A 17,819-nucleotide genomic window follows, 5' to 3' on the forward strand; every position below is an offset into this window, starting at 1 on the left:
AAAGACTCTCAATATAAACATTTTTAAACAATCTAACAATTATAGGACAAAAAAGATGGGGGAAAAAACAGGCAAATATTAACCAAGAGAAACTGGGGGAGCAATATTTACAGTATCTGATAAAACAATTCAATGCAAAAAAGAAAAAAGGTGGGATATACAGATAAGAAAGAACAATGAAACAAAAAATGTAAATAGGATGAGTATTAGTATACCTCAAACACAGCCTGAAAACTGACAAGGCTGCTAGCAGGCAAAGGAGGATGGACAAACACTTGGGTTAAAAAAGGAAATGGGAAAACATTTTTAGATGATGATCATATCATTATGTCTGAATCGGGAAACACACCTAAAGCGTACTGAGATGAAAAAGTTGTAGATTTTAAATCATTTTCAGGAAACAAGAAAGATTAACAATGAATGAAGCAATCATTCAATCATTTAAAGAATGAACAACTGGAAAAAAAAAAAAAACAAGAAAAGAGAAGAAAAGTATTAATAAAATTAGAAATACATGAAATAAACAAGACTGACATAGCCAAATGCTGGTTCTTTGAAAAGGTTAAGAATGACCAGGAAAATGAGAAGATGCAAACACAATACAAAATTTAAAAAGGAAATAATTATGAACTATATGTTATAAACCTGAACATATAGATGAAAATGAGGAAGTTAAAATGCAAATTGGCAAGACTTTAAAAACTTGAGTAGACCAATGGGCATTAAGTAAATAAAAATGGCAAAGACCTCCCCTTAGGGGACAAAACAAAACACCAGAATCAAGAGATACATAAAATTAAGATTTCATTTGTGTGAAATACACACACACACACACACACGAATTAGGTTGGCTAGCTATTTATTTTTTTTTTTTTTGAGACAGTCTTGCTCTGTCTCCCAGGCTGGAGTGCAGTGGTGCAATCTTGGCTTACTGCAAGCTCCGCCTCCTGGGTTCACGCCATTCTCCTGCCTCAGCCTCCCCGAGTAGCTGGGACTACAGGCGCACGCCACCACGCCCGGCTAATTTTTGTATTTTTAGTTAAGATGGAGTTTCACCATGTTGGTCAGGCTGGTCTCGAACTCTTGACCCCGTGATCCGCCTGCTTCGGTCTCCCAAAGTGCTGGGATTACAGGTGTGAGCCACCGCGGCCGGCCAAACTTATTTAAGAGTGTGTTGGCAGGGTGTGGTGGCTCGCGCCTGTAATCCCGGCACTTTGGGAAGCTGAGGCAGGAGGATTACCTGAGGTCAGGAGTTTGAGACCAGCCTAGCCGACATGGTTAAACCCGTCTCTACTAAACATACAAAATTAGCTGGGCGTGGTGGTACATGCCTGTAGTCCCAGCTACTTGAAAGGCTGAGGCAGGAGAATCACTTGAACCTGAGAGATGGAGGTTGCAGTGAGCGGAGATCGCGCCACTGCACTCCAGCCTGGGCAACAAGAGCGAAACTCCATCTCTAAACGAAATAAAACAAAAACAAAAACAAAACATAACAACAAATGTGTTTTCTCACCTTCCAATATTGATAATCATTTTTGTTGTGATGAGAAGTTCCAGTTCTGTTTAGTGGTAATGTGACAGTGGGCATTACCGGTGTATTCGTTAGGATACTGGTTTGGCTACTTTAATGAAGAGGAAAAAAAAAAAGGCTTAAATAAGATGAAAGTTCCTCTCTTATGTGAAGCTCTGAGCTAGTAGGCAGACCAGGAAAGACAGGTGGCTCTGTCCGTGAGGTTAATGTGCTTCTGGTATGCTGCCCTTTCCCCCGTGGACAAAACTGGTTTGTCATGACCACGTTCATGCTCCAGATCTGAGGAAAAAGGGAAAACAAGAGAGGAGCATGCGTTTTCCTTTTAGGAATGTAGCCTGGGAGATGTAAACTCACGTCTGCTTCCATGCCATTGGTCAAAACTTCGTCCCATGGTCACTCCTAACTACAAGTTAGCCTGGAAAATACACTTTTTCACCAAGGGAGCCACTGCCTAGCTAAAACTTGTGGGGAAGGAGCAGTTCTGTTAATGAAGTGAAGCGTGGGGAGATTGCTGTTGTACCGTTGTCTTGTTCCTAAACTGATGACATACATCACCTACCAAGTAAAAGAAGTTTCATAGATTTAAGGTTTTTCTCCCAATTAAAAAATAAATTTATGACCTGGCATTCATATGCAAAGAAATATAAATAGGCCAGGTGCGGTGGCTCATGCCTGTAATCCCAGCACTTTGGGAAGCCGAGGCAGGCAGATCACCTGAGGTCAGGAGTTCGAGACCAGCCTGCCCAACATAGTGAAACCCCATCAAATACAAAAATTAGCTGGGCATGGTGGCGTGCATCTGTAGTCCCAGCTACTCAGGAGGCTGAGGCAGGAGAATCACTTGAACCCAGGAGGCAGAGGTTGCAGTGAGCCAAGATCGAGCCACTGCACTCCAGCCTGGGCAACAGAGCGAGACTCCATCTCAAAGAAAAAAGAAATATTGGCCAGGCGTGGTGGTTCACACCTGTAATCCCAACACTTGGGAGGCTGAGGTGGGCAGATCACTTGAGGTCAGGAGTTCGAGAACAGCCTGGCCAACATGGCAAAACCCCGTCTCTACTAAAAATACAAAAATTAGCCAGGTGTGGTGGCATACACCTGTAATCCCAGCTACTCGGGAGGCTGAGGCAGAAGAATCGCTAGAACCCAGGAGGCAGAGGTTGTAGTGAGCCAAGATCGCACTGCTGCACTCCAGCCTGAGCAACAGTGAGACCCTGTCTCAAAACAAACAAACAAAAAGAAATATAAAGAAAAGAATAAACTCTATCATATGCTGTTCCTATATATACTGATATACAGGCCCATTTCTTTCCTTTTTCTTTTTTTTTGAGACAGAGAGTCTCACTCTGTTGCCCTGGCTGGACAGTGTAGTGGCCTGATCTCAGCTCACTGCAACCTCCGCCTCCCAGGTTCAGGTGATTTTCCTTGCATCAGCCTCTGGAGCAGCTGGGATTACAGGCACCTGCCACCACGCCCAGCTAATTTTTGTATTTTTAGTAGAGATGGGGTTTCACCATGTTGGCCAGGCTGGTCTCGAGCTCCTGACCTCAAGTGATCTGTCCATCTCGGCCTCCCGAAGTGCTGGGATCACAGGCATGAGCCATCGTGCCCAGCCCCATTTTTCAATATAGTGAAAATATCAATGGATTCTTGTGATGTTGATTACTATTGATATACACATAAGCACAAGTGAAGAATTTGTAATTTTGTTTGATTCAAATATGTAGAATTGGTTATATAAATAGAGTATTATGTTTTGCAGAAGCCAAAGTGCTGAACTTAGTAAAAATTCAGACTGTAGTGTGGGAATTAACATTTATTTAAAGTGTTAGTACAGGCCAGGAAATTTGCATATAATAAAAAATATCTGACATTTGAAAGCCTACCATGTGCCAGGCACAACTTAATAAGGGAGTTATGCCCACTTTATAGATAAGAAAACTGAGGCACAGAGAGGTTAATTTTTATTATTATTATTATTATTTTTTGAGATGGAGTCTCACTCTGTTGCCCAGGCTGGAGTGCAGTGGCACAATCTCGGCTCACTGCAAGCTCTGCCTCCCGGGTTCACGCCATTCTCCTGCCTCAACCTCCTGAGTAGCTGGGACTACAGGCGCCCACCACCACGCCCAGCTAATTTTTGTATTTTTAGTAGCGACAGGGTTTCACCATGTTAGCCAGGATGGTCTCGACCTCCCAAAGTGCTGGGATTACAAGCGTGAGCCACCATGCCCGGCCTGAGGTTAAGTAATTTACCTAAAGTTATACAACCAGTAAGTAGAAACACTAGGCTCCAATGCCTATGATCTTTCCACTACATAACAATGCCTCTCAATCACTATTTTCTTCAATGATGATAGCACAGTATAATAACACACAAGTGCTAGTCTAGAGGAGTTCAGGGTATTATTGCTTCTTTCCTAAAATTTCAACTCAGTACCCTACGAGACTTCTTTGGAAAATTAAATTCTGAATTCATTGATAGAAATTCATTTTACATTAGACCTTTTGGGAAAACCTGTTTTATAAATTTAGGATTGCCACAAGGCAGGTAGGTAGAAAGTCGATACAGAATTTGAAAGTACAGCTGCATAATACCAAGACAACTTTGAAGTCGAAGGAAAATACTATTTAGTCTTACATTCCCGTTTTAAACATGTATTTATACTTAAGAATGAACATATCCTGTATTCTAGTCTTACAATTTCATTAAAGTTGAACTGATGTTGGCTTTGTAAATCTCAAAAAATTTTGCCTGAAATGATATGTATAAGTGATCTCTGATATTTCTACCTGTTGGGACTTTGAATACAGTCAGTAAATTAGCTAGAAATGGGAACAAGTCTTTTGATGGAAAAAAAGAAATAAAAGAATTTGCAATGAAAGAATATGTTGACTGGACTACATAAAAAAAAAATTTCTTTCTTGGAAACTGCTCTCTTTCTTTGTAATTTTACTAACTGCTGGGTCATACCAATAAGGTCAATCAGAAAAAGAGATTTCAAATTCTTTTAAGACGTAAAGAAGAAGAACTCACCCATCAAATACAAATATACTATTTTATTCTAAGGGAATATTTCTGTGGTTTCTGCAAGGGGAAAACCTAAAAGTGGTTAAAAACCGAAAAAGAACAAAAAGGATGATTTAGATGTTTCTTTTTGTTTGATGTTTTTTTCTCCCCTGGAAAAAAAAATGTAATTTTACACAATTTTCATAAAATTAAAAAAGCAATAATCAGACACACACATCAACAGCTACACTTATGAGGAATGACCAATAATTAATCAATATTTTCTCTTATGAATAAATTTAGGGTTCTGGGCAACTCTGTGGACTAACATGCAAATGAAATCCTGATACAGTCATTTATCTGGGTATTGGGTGTTCTCAGTAAAAGATACAGATTTTTTTTTTCTGGTACTTCATAACAATTTATCTACTATGCTAACAATATTTGTTTTTTCATACAACTACAGAAGGGGAAAATGTTAGTGTTTATACAAACCATAAAATTCGTATAGTGGGGACTATTACACTTGCTATTTCTGGATAGTTTATTGGCAGACTTATCAGACAATCCAATTATTTGTCCTCCATATCAAACAAGGTATGGAGTAAGAAGTTTTCCAGTCAGAAATGACAAACACAGATGGAATTAATCATACAGAATCGGGGCGGATTTACTTCTTTCATACAGTTCTTGGTAACAAAAATGAGATTTGTTACAGGCAGAGGGACAGAACCATCAAGCACACAGCGTCAAAAGGCCTACTTTTCTCATTTTAGTTTTACTGAAATGCCTTTTATTTGTTAAAAAAGAAATACACCTGCCACCCCCACCTAAAAAATGAGATACCCTGAAAAGTCTTTCAAGATTAAAATTTCTAAGAGGCTTTTTGACATCTCTCAGTTTTATCATAGCGTCAAATTAACCTTAGCTAAAGAAGTTCTGCAATTGGCAAACGTCATAAAAGCTTTGATTCCAAATTTTGTGGGGAAGAAACTGAGAATGGAGATGAGGGAGATGGACTGATATGCCACACACACCTACGACTTGCAATCCTCACAGAACTACTGAAACAGCTAGAGTTTGGAATAATGCTCTAAGACCTGCTTATGGATATGCAAGACAATGCCTTTGTATCCTCACCCCAGAATCCCTATTTTCAAGTTTCAAGGGCAACAAGGTCATCTTCCAAATGCTTTATATAGGAACCTAACTAGGACCTTTTCTATCATAATTCAGATAGCCAAGTAATACTGTATCTTTGTGGAATCACTCACAGGTTTGCCAGAGTAAGAAAAGAGACTATCCTTTTTGAAATGACAAGGGCCTCCAGAAACTGGTGCAAAAGACAAAATAAGAGGAACTGTTTGGGAAGCAGGGAGGTAAAACAATGGGAGAAAAGCTGCCATTGGGGAAAAAAAATGAAAATAAAAGGAGAACCCCCATTTCTCTGTACTACAGCTCAGGCTGTGAGACAGCAGCAATAAGGGCCCACACCCAGAGAAAGGGCATTTTAGTGGGTTTCTACAAACATTTCAAGACACTTGGGGTCTGATAGGCTCCACAGATTTTCTGTGTGCATAATTAGTTTGTGGAATATCATCCCCTTTACCTTAGTTTACCCACATCCAGACCCACCGCTGAGAAGGCTTGACCCAGAAAATGAAAGGGACACATTACTGTTAGCAGTGAAGGTCATTTTCCCTGATGTGAGGGGCCCATGGCAAAAGCTTCTGTCCTTCACGTGATTGGCTTGGCAGTGAAAATCAAAATCAATCAAGACCACTTCACTATCTTTTTTAAAAAGTTGAGTATTTTTATTGGGTCTTCAAATCTGGGTCCCACAGTCCTCATTTGATGTCACTCTTAGCTCTGTACTGATCTCTCCTCTGACTTTTACGGAGGGCTTGCCAAAGTAGCCTATTGCAGCCAAAGTTTCACTCCAAAGCTACCTCTCTAAGGTCTAAGGTTACTATGGTAGAGTTTTATACAACAGTTTTCCTTAAAAATATTCCACGATTTGTTACTCCCAAACAAAATAAGATTATGCACCACTCGGAGAAATTAGTCATTCTGAAGATGTCTAAGAACTATATCACTGCCAAAGAACATTTCTCAGTTCATATTCTTTCCTTCAATTTTCATTTGCACATCCACACTGTGGGGTTAACAAGTCATCTGTTTTCCATGATCTTATGGTCAAGTCAAGAGGACTTAGACTTATACATCGTTTTCCAACAGCTGGATGCATTCACAGTTTGGTGCATACCAATATGTATGAAAATAAGAACCTCACTTCCGTTTTAATCTGATAATTCAACATCGGAGTCTTCAGATTTGGCTTTGGCAAGTTCTTCATGTACCTCCCTCACCATGAGAATACGTGTTAACATGGTGTCCAGGGTTCCAGGGTCTATCGGGAATGTGGAGTACCACATGGGGCTATTCGGGACACAGGAGCGCTCAGGTTGAAGGTAAAACACATCATTCCTCTGCTTCACGCTTTCAGAACTATCCACAGGAAAAAAAAAAAAAAAAGAAAAAAAAATTAGAAATCAGAGTACAGGAAATATGTACTATTCTTAAGTAAACTGAGGTTTTTGCCATTAAAAATAATTAAAAGTAACGGCAAAAACTGCAATTGTTTTTGCACCAACCCTAATATGGCTCTCCACCTTTCTCCACGGTGACTCACAATGGGGAAAGCAATGTACCCACAGAGATAGTTTACAGGAATATTTCCTCCCAGGAATCAACTGAAATCACAATGGATTGGAAGTGAGTATAAAGTTAATATAAGAAAAAGTGTAAATCATAAATTTTAGTACTTCAAACATTATTAAGAGCAACAAAAAAGTCAACTCACATGTGACACTATGGCTAAGCACCACATATTGGAAGTGCCCAATATCCTGGAATGAACTCCAAGGGCACTCAATACACATTATCAAAGGGCAAATGCAGCTATTACATTTCTTTCAGAAAAAAAAGTGTTACAACTCTAAAATCATAAAGTTCCTCTAAGAAAAGGACTACTTAGAAAATTTCAATTCCTTAAAAATTGTTTTTCTATTATAGCTTTAGCAAAACAAAATTTCTTTTCTATACAAATAACAAAATAACTACAGATTAGATACCACATAAAGGTTGTACAACAGTTGTAAAGATCAAACAATAGCAGCGATTCTTGCTTTTGAAGACATTTTCATAAAATAATTATGAAGACAAGGTAATTTGTTTTGTGGTTCAAAATCCACATAGATACGACAATGGGGAAAAAATCATGGTAAATCCTTGTCTAAAGCCATGGGCAAGCTACTTTTCTGATGTTCAAGCATCTGAAATCCAAAATATGTTAACTGCCTTCTGAGTGCACTACATTCAGTTCAGAGAAAGATTACCATTTTGACAGGTAAAACTCATAAAGTCGGACTGGGCATCTTAGTGGATTGTCAGTATTCTCTGCCATCTCCACCCCCACTGGAACCTCATCATCTTCATTTCGTTTCCTCTTGCCAACAGTCAGTTTATCTTGAGACAGGAAATAATAAGCAAAGGATTATATTAGAAAAGTCTATTCTTTGAGTCTCAAGACGCCAATGAGCTTTGCTTCGCAGCGAGAACTTTGTCATTTCCTCCCTTTCACTCACTCACACTCATTCAACAAATACTGAGTGCCTTTGAAGGTGCCAGACATTATTTTAAGTGCTGGGTTCTACGGCATTAAACAAAGTCCCTATCCTATGAATTTTATGCTTCCCTGCTCACCAAAGTGGGGGCACCATGACAAAAAGTATGACACTGGCACTGGAGAATGTCTCTATTCTGAGCCTGACTTTATTAATAAACTTTATTAGGCACAGGGTTCCTAAGACATAGCAAGATAAAGCAGAAAGAAGGGTTTCACATGTTTTTCTCCTACAGTAGAGATCAAGACAGAAGTTGCCATCTCTTTTTTTTTTTTTTTGAGACGGAGCTTTGCTCTTCTTGCCCAGGATGGAGTGCAATGGCGCGATCTCCGCTCACTGCAACCTCCACCTCCCAGGTTCAAGCGATTCTCCTGCCTCAGCCTCCCAAGTAGCTGGGATTACAGGCGCCTGCCACCATGCCTGGCTAATTTTTTTTGTATTTTTAGTACAGACGGGGTTTCACCATGTTGGCCAGTCTGGTCTCGAACTCCTGACCTCAGGTGATCAGCCCACCTTGGCCTCCAAAGTGCTAGGATTACAGGCATGAACCACCGTGCCCGGCCGCCATCTCTCTTTTAAGAGACAGGGTCTCACTCTGTTGCCCAGCCTGAAGCATGATGGTATGATCACAGCAGCCTTGAATCTCCACAGCCTTGAACTCCTGGGTTCAAGTGATCCTCCCACCCCAGCCTTTGGAGTAGCTGGGACTACAGGTACAAGCCACCGAACTCAGCAGAAGCTGTCATCTCTGTGAGACTATTTCTACTGTGGGGCACTAGTACTGGGCATCTGCTCAAGTTTATTTGTTCGAATACTGTGAGAAATGGCATCTTTGTTGGGAAGAGAAATTATCAGCAGAGTTACTATTTGGTAAGAAAAGAACAAACCATTTTTCCCCAACAGTATTTTGCAGAGGCCGAGCATTATATAAGGAAGTCAGGGTGAAGATATGGAAAGTGGGCTATTTCTTTCCCACTTTTTCCATTCACTCCTCAAGAGAACACTAGATGGACCCAAGGAAAAAAGGTTTTCTTTTTTTTTTTTGGGAGACAGGGTCTCACTCTGTTGCCCAGGTTAGAGTGCAGTGGCTCCATCACAGCTCACTACAGCCTCAAACTCCTGGGGTCAAGCAATCCTCCCGCATGAGCCTCCCAAAATATTGGGATTACAAGCATGAGCCACTGCACTCAGCCTATATCTGCTCTTAACAACTGGTATAGGACTTTCCCCAGCTTCCTGCATTATTACTTTAACAAAATTCACCCATTTTCCATTTAGCAGCTACCTAAATAGAAAGACTTTGCTAGTTACTCACTTAGAAAACAAGCTGAATTTATTACTAATCATGTCAAGTACCTAATCAGCAAACAGGGAAACATTATGCACCTGCCTTTCCCTCCCCCAGTTAATACCAACTGAGGCCAGGCACGGTGGCTCACGCCTGTAATCCCAGCACTTTGAGAGGCAGAGGCGGGTGGATCACCTGAGGTCAGGAGTTCGAGACCAGCTTGCCCAACATGGTGAAACCCCGTCTGTACTAAAAATACAAAAATTAGCCAGGCGTGGTAGTGCACGCCTATAGTCCCAGCTACTCGGGAGGCTGAGGCAGGAGAATTGCTTGAACCTGGGAGGCGAAGTCTGCAGTGAGCTGAGATCACACCACTGCACTCCAGCCTGGGTGACAGAGTGAGACTTCATCTTAAATAAATAAATAAATAAATAAAAATCAATTGAGAGCACAAAGTGGGTTAAATATATATATAACTAAGCAAACAGGACATAGGCATTAGGTGAAAAAGAAAATCTTAGTAAATGAACAATTCAGAAAAAAGTTTACACAAAGTTGAACATCACAAATACAGATTTTAAGTTTCAGTGATTTAAATTCTCACATTCAAAAAATGTATTTCAGTCTTAGAAACTGATTTTGGGAAGTTCAGGACTTATGATTCTGTTCAAAAATAATAAATTTAATTTCTAATCCTATAATACCAAGATTAAGTTTTTGAACATTAAAAACAAACCGTTATTTAATAGGCTGTTTTTGAAATGCAAGACAATAAACCTTCTAATAAAATTGTCACTGCTATTATTCTATTGTGTACAAAAGCAGTACACTGTAGGTCAGCTTTTAAGTTCCTTCAGAATTTCACAATGTTAACTAAAAAGAGGGGCTCTGGTCAAAAAAAGATTTAGAAACAATGGACTAAAAGTTCTGCGGTTTCTTTTAACTAGTGATTGACTCATCTGGTGCTAGTAAATAAGTGATTCTCAACCCTGCTTGTATTTTTTAATTTCCTGAGAAGTTTTAAAATGCAGGCTATTTGAGCTCTACGCAATTAAATCAAAATTTCTACTTTAAAAGCCAATGAAAGTATACTGAAGCACGTGATTCCTCTCACTTTGAGGCCAGCCTTTGACCACTCTCTGACAATAGAGAAAAATATTCGAATGTTAAAGGTACACTCTTCCACGTCTAGCATTTATAATTACCTTTCTGCAGTAACTCCCTATTTTAGTACTACCACTAAGACTTCAAAGAGAAATCTGACAAACAGTATCCCATACCTGGTTCTGACTCCTGCTTCTGTAAAGGTGGGAAGAACCTCAGATATGTCATCTTGGTACTGTACTTCAGAGTCCTGGTCCGTCTCATCACATGGGCAAAGGAAAGCTTCAAGTGCTCAGTAACATTCTTTAGTTGGAAGTATTTGGTATTGAAGAAAAGGAGGGTGTTTAAAAGGACGATTGGTGAGTAAGCGCCCAGCTGTTTGCACTCCCACAAATGCTCTTCCTCAATGCGAGAGAACATGTAACCTAGACAGAAGAAGGGGTACAAGAAACAGTACTGAGCTCCTGCTAAAGAAGACTAAGTAATCTCTCAAATTCTAGGACAGGGAGATATAAAGAGAAAAACTGACTATTCCTCTTTCCTCTCTTCCTTATGCAGAAAACCAGAAAAGGCACCACAAAGAAAAAGGCAGATGATTCCACTCAAGTAGACACCGTTCGTGAGAGTCTCCTGAAACCGTTTTAATCTATTGATATTTTAGATTAGGGGTTAAGCTGTCTTTATAAAGGGCCAGAAAGTAAGTATTTTGGGATGTGTAGGCCATATAGGCTCTGAACAACACTGTTGCTGTAAAAACTAAGGAGCTGTAGAGAACACATAAACAGGCAGAGATATATGCCAGTAAAATTTATTTATAGTCATATAATTTTCTTTTCTTTTTTTTTGAGACAGGGTCTTACTCCGTCGCCCAGGCTGGAGTGCAGTGGCACGATCAGGGCTCACTGCAGCCTCAAACTCCTGGACTAGGTGCTTCTCCCACCTCATCCTCCTGAGTAGCTGGGACTACAGGCACCACCACTGTGCCCAGCTAATTTTTTGTAGAGACAGAGTTTCACCATGTTGCCCAGGCTGATCTTGAACCCCTGGGCTCAAGTGATCCTCCTGCCTCAGCCTTCCAAAGTCACACCTGGGACTACAGGTGTGAGCCACCACACCCAGCCATGAAATGAATATTTTTTTCACATGATGAAATAGGAATTCTTTAAAAAAATTTCCCCAACTATTTAAAAATGTAAAAGCAATTTTTAGCTCATAGACTGCAAAACAGGGAGCAGGCCAGACTTGGCCCATGGACCATAGTTTGCAAACTCCTGTTGGAGATCATTAAGCTTACTGTTAAAGGTGTTCTGCAGCCCAACAGAAAGGTGCATATATTACTAAGCACAACATTGAACCTCTTCATTCACCTCAGCCTGAGACCTGGAGTGAATTATGGACTTGTCTGATGACATCTGGTCAAAGATAATTCAAGGACGAGGACTTAACTCTCTTAACAACAGTTCAGTATACACACAAACTACCAAAAAAGGTCCACTGTTAGCAGATATGATAGGTGAAAGCTACACCAATGCTACCAGATCAAAAATGGCTTCTAAAAAGGTAAATGTAACTTCAAATTAGTTTATATTTTCTGCAATCAGTATCTATACATGTGCTATATGACTTGCACAGTTTTCCTAAAACAATCAACAATAAACCAAAGACCTTCTCCTCAGAAGTCCAAAGATGATATAAATCTGGACAGAAATAAAAATGAACAATTTTTTTAAAGATAACCAAAAAACTTAAGTAATTTAAGAAAGCACATCATGAAAACAATAAAAAAAAAATCACCCTACCATTAGGAAGTATTGTAGGTTCCCATATTTTCAAGAGTTTGGTGAGTTCAATCATAAATCTGGAATAGGGCTCAGTAAAAATGTTATCTATTCTACCATTTTCAAACAGGTACTACAAGAAAAAAAGAAAATACACGTTGATAGAAAGAGAACATGAGTTCTTAAACAATTATTGTAAGAAATACAGTTTACCCTTAATTTTTGCCCTTACAATACTATAAACCATGTTCAACCTCTCAGTACTTTAGATAGTTGTTAAAACACTAGAATTCAAGCTAAAGCTCCTTTTCATGTTAACACATTATCTTCAGCACTGACCTTGCAAGGTAAAGTTTTTTTATTTCGTTTTAAAACACGGATGGTACAGAACAAGTATTATAAAGAACCCTTTACTTAGTTTCTAAAACTGACATACTAAAACTTGGTTCCAATGCACATGTTCCAAATCATGTTTTTCCTGATTCATAATGCGTATCTGCAGATGTGCTCTTTTGTTTTTTACCCTAGATACAAGATCATTTCTTGCAATAACACAGTTAGCTAATGTCAGTTCACCTGAGGAAACCCAAATTTAAAAACTATTTATTTGGAGCCTTCTAACTACAGTTCTCAACTCTGCCCCACAACCTAGCCCTCAAAAAAGTTCAAGTCTAATTATAGGACATTGAACTATGTTAATTATAACCATTAACAACCATATCATAGGCTAGAACAAAAAGAATGCCTACAGTTTAAAAATGTATTGAGCCAGGAATGGTAATCCCAGTGCTTTGGGAGGCCACGGTGAGAGGATCACTTGAGGTCAATAGTGCAAGACTAGCCTGGGCAACACAGTGAGACCCATCTCTACAAAAAATTTAAAAACAAATAGCCAGGGGTCGTGGTACATGCCTGTAGTCCTAACTGCTTGGGAGTCTGAGGCAGGAGGGTTGTTTGAACCTGGGAGTTTGAGACTGCAGCGAGCTATGATCATATCACTGCACTTCAGCCTGGGTAACAGAGTAAGACCCTGTCTCTTTTAAAAAGTACTGACGGCGCAGGTCAGATAAAATCAATTGAGACAGGGACACACCATGAGTGGTAACAGAATCCAAGGCAGCAGGTAATTACATGATAAAAGTATTTTGGTGTTTTTAAGGTTTAGTATTTTTAATTTATATTTCCATGGCTATCCTGGTTTCTTGCATTTCTATATATGATTTGGAGAAAATTATTTCCGTTTAAATTTATTCTGGCTAACAAAAATTACCACTTCAATAGGCATTTTTATGAGGCCTCCTCAAAGGCAATTTATGAACTTATTGTCAGATTACAGTTTGTTGTTCAATAGTATTCTTCTTTTTCTTCTTTTAATATAGTCACTTTCAAGCTTAAAAATATATCTTCGTTATTGAAAAAGTTCAAAATAAAGAAAAAGTAGACTATTCAAACTCATCACACAAAGTCAACTACTATTCATATGCAAAAATATTTCCAATCTTTAAGAAATTCCTTTATGCAAAAGTGAGTTTTGTACAGTTACAGAAATATATCAGTACATATAACACAACATACATGTTGTTTAAAAAAAGTCTCTTCCCCCTTAACCAGGAACAAGACAAGAATGCCTATCCTTGCCATTCTTCATCAACACTGTACCGCGAATCCTAGCAGAGCAGCCAGGCAAGAAAAATAAATATAACACATTCAAATAGGAAAGGAAGAAGTAAAATTATCTCTAGTTGTAGGTGACAGAATCCTATATATAGAAAATCCTAGAGAATACACAGAAAAATGAATTATTAGAGCAATAAGTGAATCCAGCCAAGTTGCAGCATATAAGCAATACACAAAAATCAGTTGTATTTCAAGCTAGCAATGAACAATCCAAACAGGAAATTAAGAAAGTCCCGCTAGGCGCGGTGGCTCATGCCTGTAATCCCAGCACTTTGGGAGGCCAAGGCGGGCGGATCACGAGGTCAGGAGATCGAGACCATGGTGAAACCCTGTCTCTACTAAAAATACAAAAAAAAAAAAAAAAAAAAATTAGCTGGGCGCGGTGGCGGGCACCTGTAGTCCCAGCTACTCCAGAGGCTGAGGCAGGAGAATGGCGTGAACCCGGGAGGCGGAGCTTGCAGTGAGCCGAGATTGCGCCACTGCACTCCAGCCTGGGCAAGAGTGAGACTCCGTCTCAAAACAAAAACAAAAACAAAAACAAAAAAAAACAAGTCCCATGTTTACCAAAGCATCAAGAAGAATAAAATACTTGAGAAGAAATGTAACCAAAATGATGTAAGACTTACACACTTAAAACCACAAAAAACTGCTGAAAGCAAAAATTAAAGAACAAGTAAATAAATGGAAAGACATCCTGTAGTCACAGATCAGAAGATTTAATAATGTTAAAATGGCAATATTCTCCAAATCAATTTATAGATTCACTTATCAAAATCCAACGGCTCTTTTTTGCAGAAATGGAAAAACCCATTCTAAAACTGACATAGAATTTCTTTTTTTTTTTTTTTTTTTTTAGATATTTAATTCTTTTTTTTTTTTTCGGTACTGAAGAGGTATTTAATAAATATTGAATGAACATATTAAGAAACAGGTGCAAAGCTTTTACAAGGTATTCAATTTCAATATCAATTCATAAAATATGAAAACTGACATAGAATTTCAAAGGACCTTGAAGAGCCAAAAGAATTTTGAGGAACCACACTTTCTGATTTCAAAACTTACTACAAAGCTATAGTGTAAGTTTCAAAACTGTGTACTGCCCTAAAAATAGCCATCTATAGAAAAATGGATTAGGGCCGGGTGCAGTGGCTCACGCCTGTAATCCCAGGTCACAAGGTCAGGAGACCGAGACCATCCTAGCTAACACAGTGAAACCCCATCTCTACTAAAAATACAAAAAAAATTAGCCGGGCATAGTGGCGGGCGCCTGTAGTCCCAGCTACTCGGGAGGCTGAGGCAGGAGAATGGTGTGAACCCGGGAGGCAGAGCTTGCAGTGAGCCGAGATCGAGACTCCATCTCCAAAAAAAAAAAAAAAAAAGAAAAATGGATTAGAACTGAGTGTCCAAATTAAACCCATCTATATTTGGTCAAAAGATTTTCTACAAGGGTATCAAGCCCATACAATGGGTAAAGAACAGTCTCTTCAACAAATGGTGCTGAGAGAACTGGATAATCACATACAAAAGAATGAAGGTAGACCTAGCTCATACCAGATACAAAAATTAACTCAAAATAAATCAGCGACCTAAATATAAGAGCTAAAATCATAAAACTCTCTGAAGAAAAGAGGATTAAATCTTCATGCCCTTGAATGTGGCAACGGATTCCTAGATATAACACCAGGAGCACAGGCAATAAAAAGAAAAGAAAAGGAAGAACAAAAAAGAAACTGAACTTCATTAAAATAAAAAAAATTTGGCCGGGCACGGTGGCTCACGCCAGTAATCCCAGAACTTTGGGAGGCCGAGGTGGGCGGATCACGAGGCCAGGAGATCCAAACCATCCTGGCTAATACGGTGAAACCCCGTCTCTACTGGAAAAAAAAAAAAAAAAAAATGAGCCAGGTGTGGTGGCAGGCGCCTGTAGTCCCAGCTACTCAGGAGGCTGAGGCAGGAGAATGGCGTGAACCCGGGATGCAGAGCTTGCAGTGAGCCGAGATAGCGTCACTGCACTCCAGCCTGGGCAACAGAGCGAGACTCCGTCTCTAAATAAATAAATAAATAAATAAATAAATAAATATTTGTCATTCAAAGTACACTACACCAAGAGAGTGAAAAGAAAATCCAGAGAATGGGAGAAAATATTTGCAAATCACATATCTGATAAAAGTTTAATATCTAGAATATATATAGTTTCTACAACACAATGACAAAAAGACAATTCAATTAAAAATTAGGCAAAGGACTTGATATAGTTTAGATACTTGTGCCTTCCAAACCTCATGTGGAGATCTGATCCTTAATGTTGGCAGTGAGGCCCTGATCTCTCATGACTGGCTTGATGCCCTCCTCCTAGTAATGAAGTTCTCCCTCTATTAGTTATTGAGAGATCTGATTGTTAAAAAGAGCCTGACACCTCATCCTCACTCTCTTGCCATGAGACGCCTGCTCCCCCTTCACCTTCTGCCATGATCATATGATGCCATGATTGGAAGCTTCCTGAAGTGCTCACCAGAAGCAGATGCTGGCGCCATGTTTCTTGTACAGCCTGCAGAACCATAAGCCATGATTCTGCATGAGATTTTTTTTTTTTTTTTTGAGACAGAGTCTTGTTCTGTCACCCAGGCTGAAGTGCAGGGGCACAATCTTGGCTCACTGCAACCTCTGCCTCCTGGGTTCAAGCGATTCTCCTGCCTTAGCATTCCGAGTAGCTGGGACTACAGGCACGTGCCACCACGCCCAGCTAATTTTTGTATTCTTAGTATAGACAGGGTTTCACCATGTTGGCCAGGCTGGTCTCGAACTCCTGACCTCGTGATCTGCCTGCCTCGGCCTCCCAAAGTGCTGGGATTACAGGCGTGAGCCACCGCACCCGGCCAAGAATTTCTTTATAAATTACCCAGCCTCAGGTACTCCCCTATGGCAATACAGACTAAGACAGGACTTAAATAGACATTTCTCCAAAGAAGGTATACACATGGTCAAAAATTACACGAAAAGATTCCCAATGTCATTAGGAAAATGCAAATTAAAAACACAATGAGATATCATTTCATACCCACCAGGATGGTTGTTTAAAAAAAAAAAGACAGAAATTAACAAATGTTAGCAAGAATGTGGAGATACTGGAATCTTCATACACTGCTGCTGGAAATGTAAAATGGTGCTGCCACTTTGGAAAACAGTTCAGTAGTTCCTCAACAACTCAGTCATAGTTACAAGACTCAGTAATTCCACTCCTAAGCATATGTGGCAAAAGAATTGAAAATAGGTGTTCAAACAAAAACCTGTACATGAATGTTCACAGCAGTGTATTCACAATCACCAAAAGGTGGAACCTCAAATGTCCATCAGTGGATGAACAGATAAGCAACATGTGGTATATCCATATGATAGAATATTATTCAGCCATAAAAAGGAATGCTATATTGATTCATGCTAAAACATGGATAAACCTTGAAAACATAATGCTAAGGGAAAGAAACCAGACATAAAAGGCCACATAGTGTGTGAATCCACTGATACGAAATATCCAGAATAGGCAAGTCCAGAGAGACAGAAAGCAGATTTATAGTTGCCAGGGATGGGTGGAGGGAGTAATGGGGAGTGACTACTAAATGGGTTTGAGGTTTCCCTTTGGAGTCATAAAGTTACAGAATAGACAGTGGTGATGACTGCACATTAAGAATGTACTTATTAGTCCTACTGAATTGCAAACTTTAAAATGGTAAATTTTATGTTATGC

The 17,819-nt window shown here is 39.4% G+C and overlaps 1 protein-coding gene across 9 annotated transcripts in view; it reads right to left on the bottom strand.

Annotated features, from left to right (window-relative positions):
- Positions 1-4,571: 4,571 nt before the first annotated feature.
- ZMYM4 (zinc finger MYM-type containing 4) overlaps positions 4,572-17,819 on the bottom strand; it is a 156,247-nt gene continuing 142,999 nt past the window's right edge. For all 9 annotated transcript variants that reach the window (XM_024248608.3, XM_002811070.5, XM_063713428.1 and 6 more), the window contains 4 exons: positions 12,419-12,530; positions 10,796-11,044; positions 7,940-8,069; positions 4,572-7,049 (listed from right to left, as the gene is read on the bottom strand). In XM_024248608.3, the coding sequence (XP_024104376.1) occupies positions 6,842-7,049; positions 7,940-8,069; positions 10,796-11,044; positions 12,419-12,530 (699 nt within the window). In that variant the 3' untranslated portion in view covers positions 4,572-6,841. The remainder of the gene's footprint in view (positions 7,050-7,939; positions 8,070-10,795; positions 11,045-12,418; positions 12,531-17,819) is intronic.

Source organism: Pongo abelii, chromosome 1 (genome assembly GCF_028885655.2).
Source record: "Pongo abelii isolate AG06213 chromosome 1, NHGRI_mPonAbe1-v2.0_pri, whole genome shotgun sequence".
Lineage (NCBI taxonomy): Eukaryota > Metazoa > Chordata > Mammalia > Primates > Hominidae > Pongo > Pongo abelii.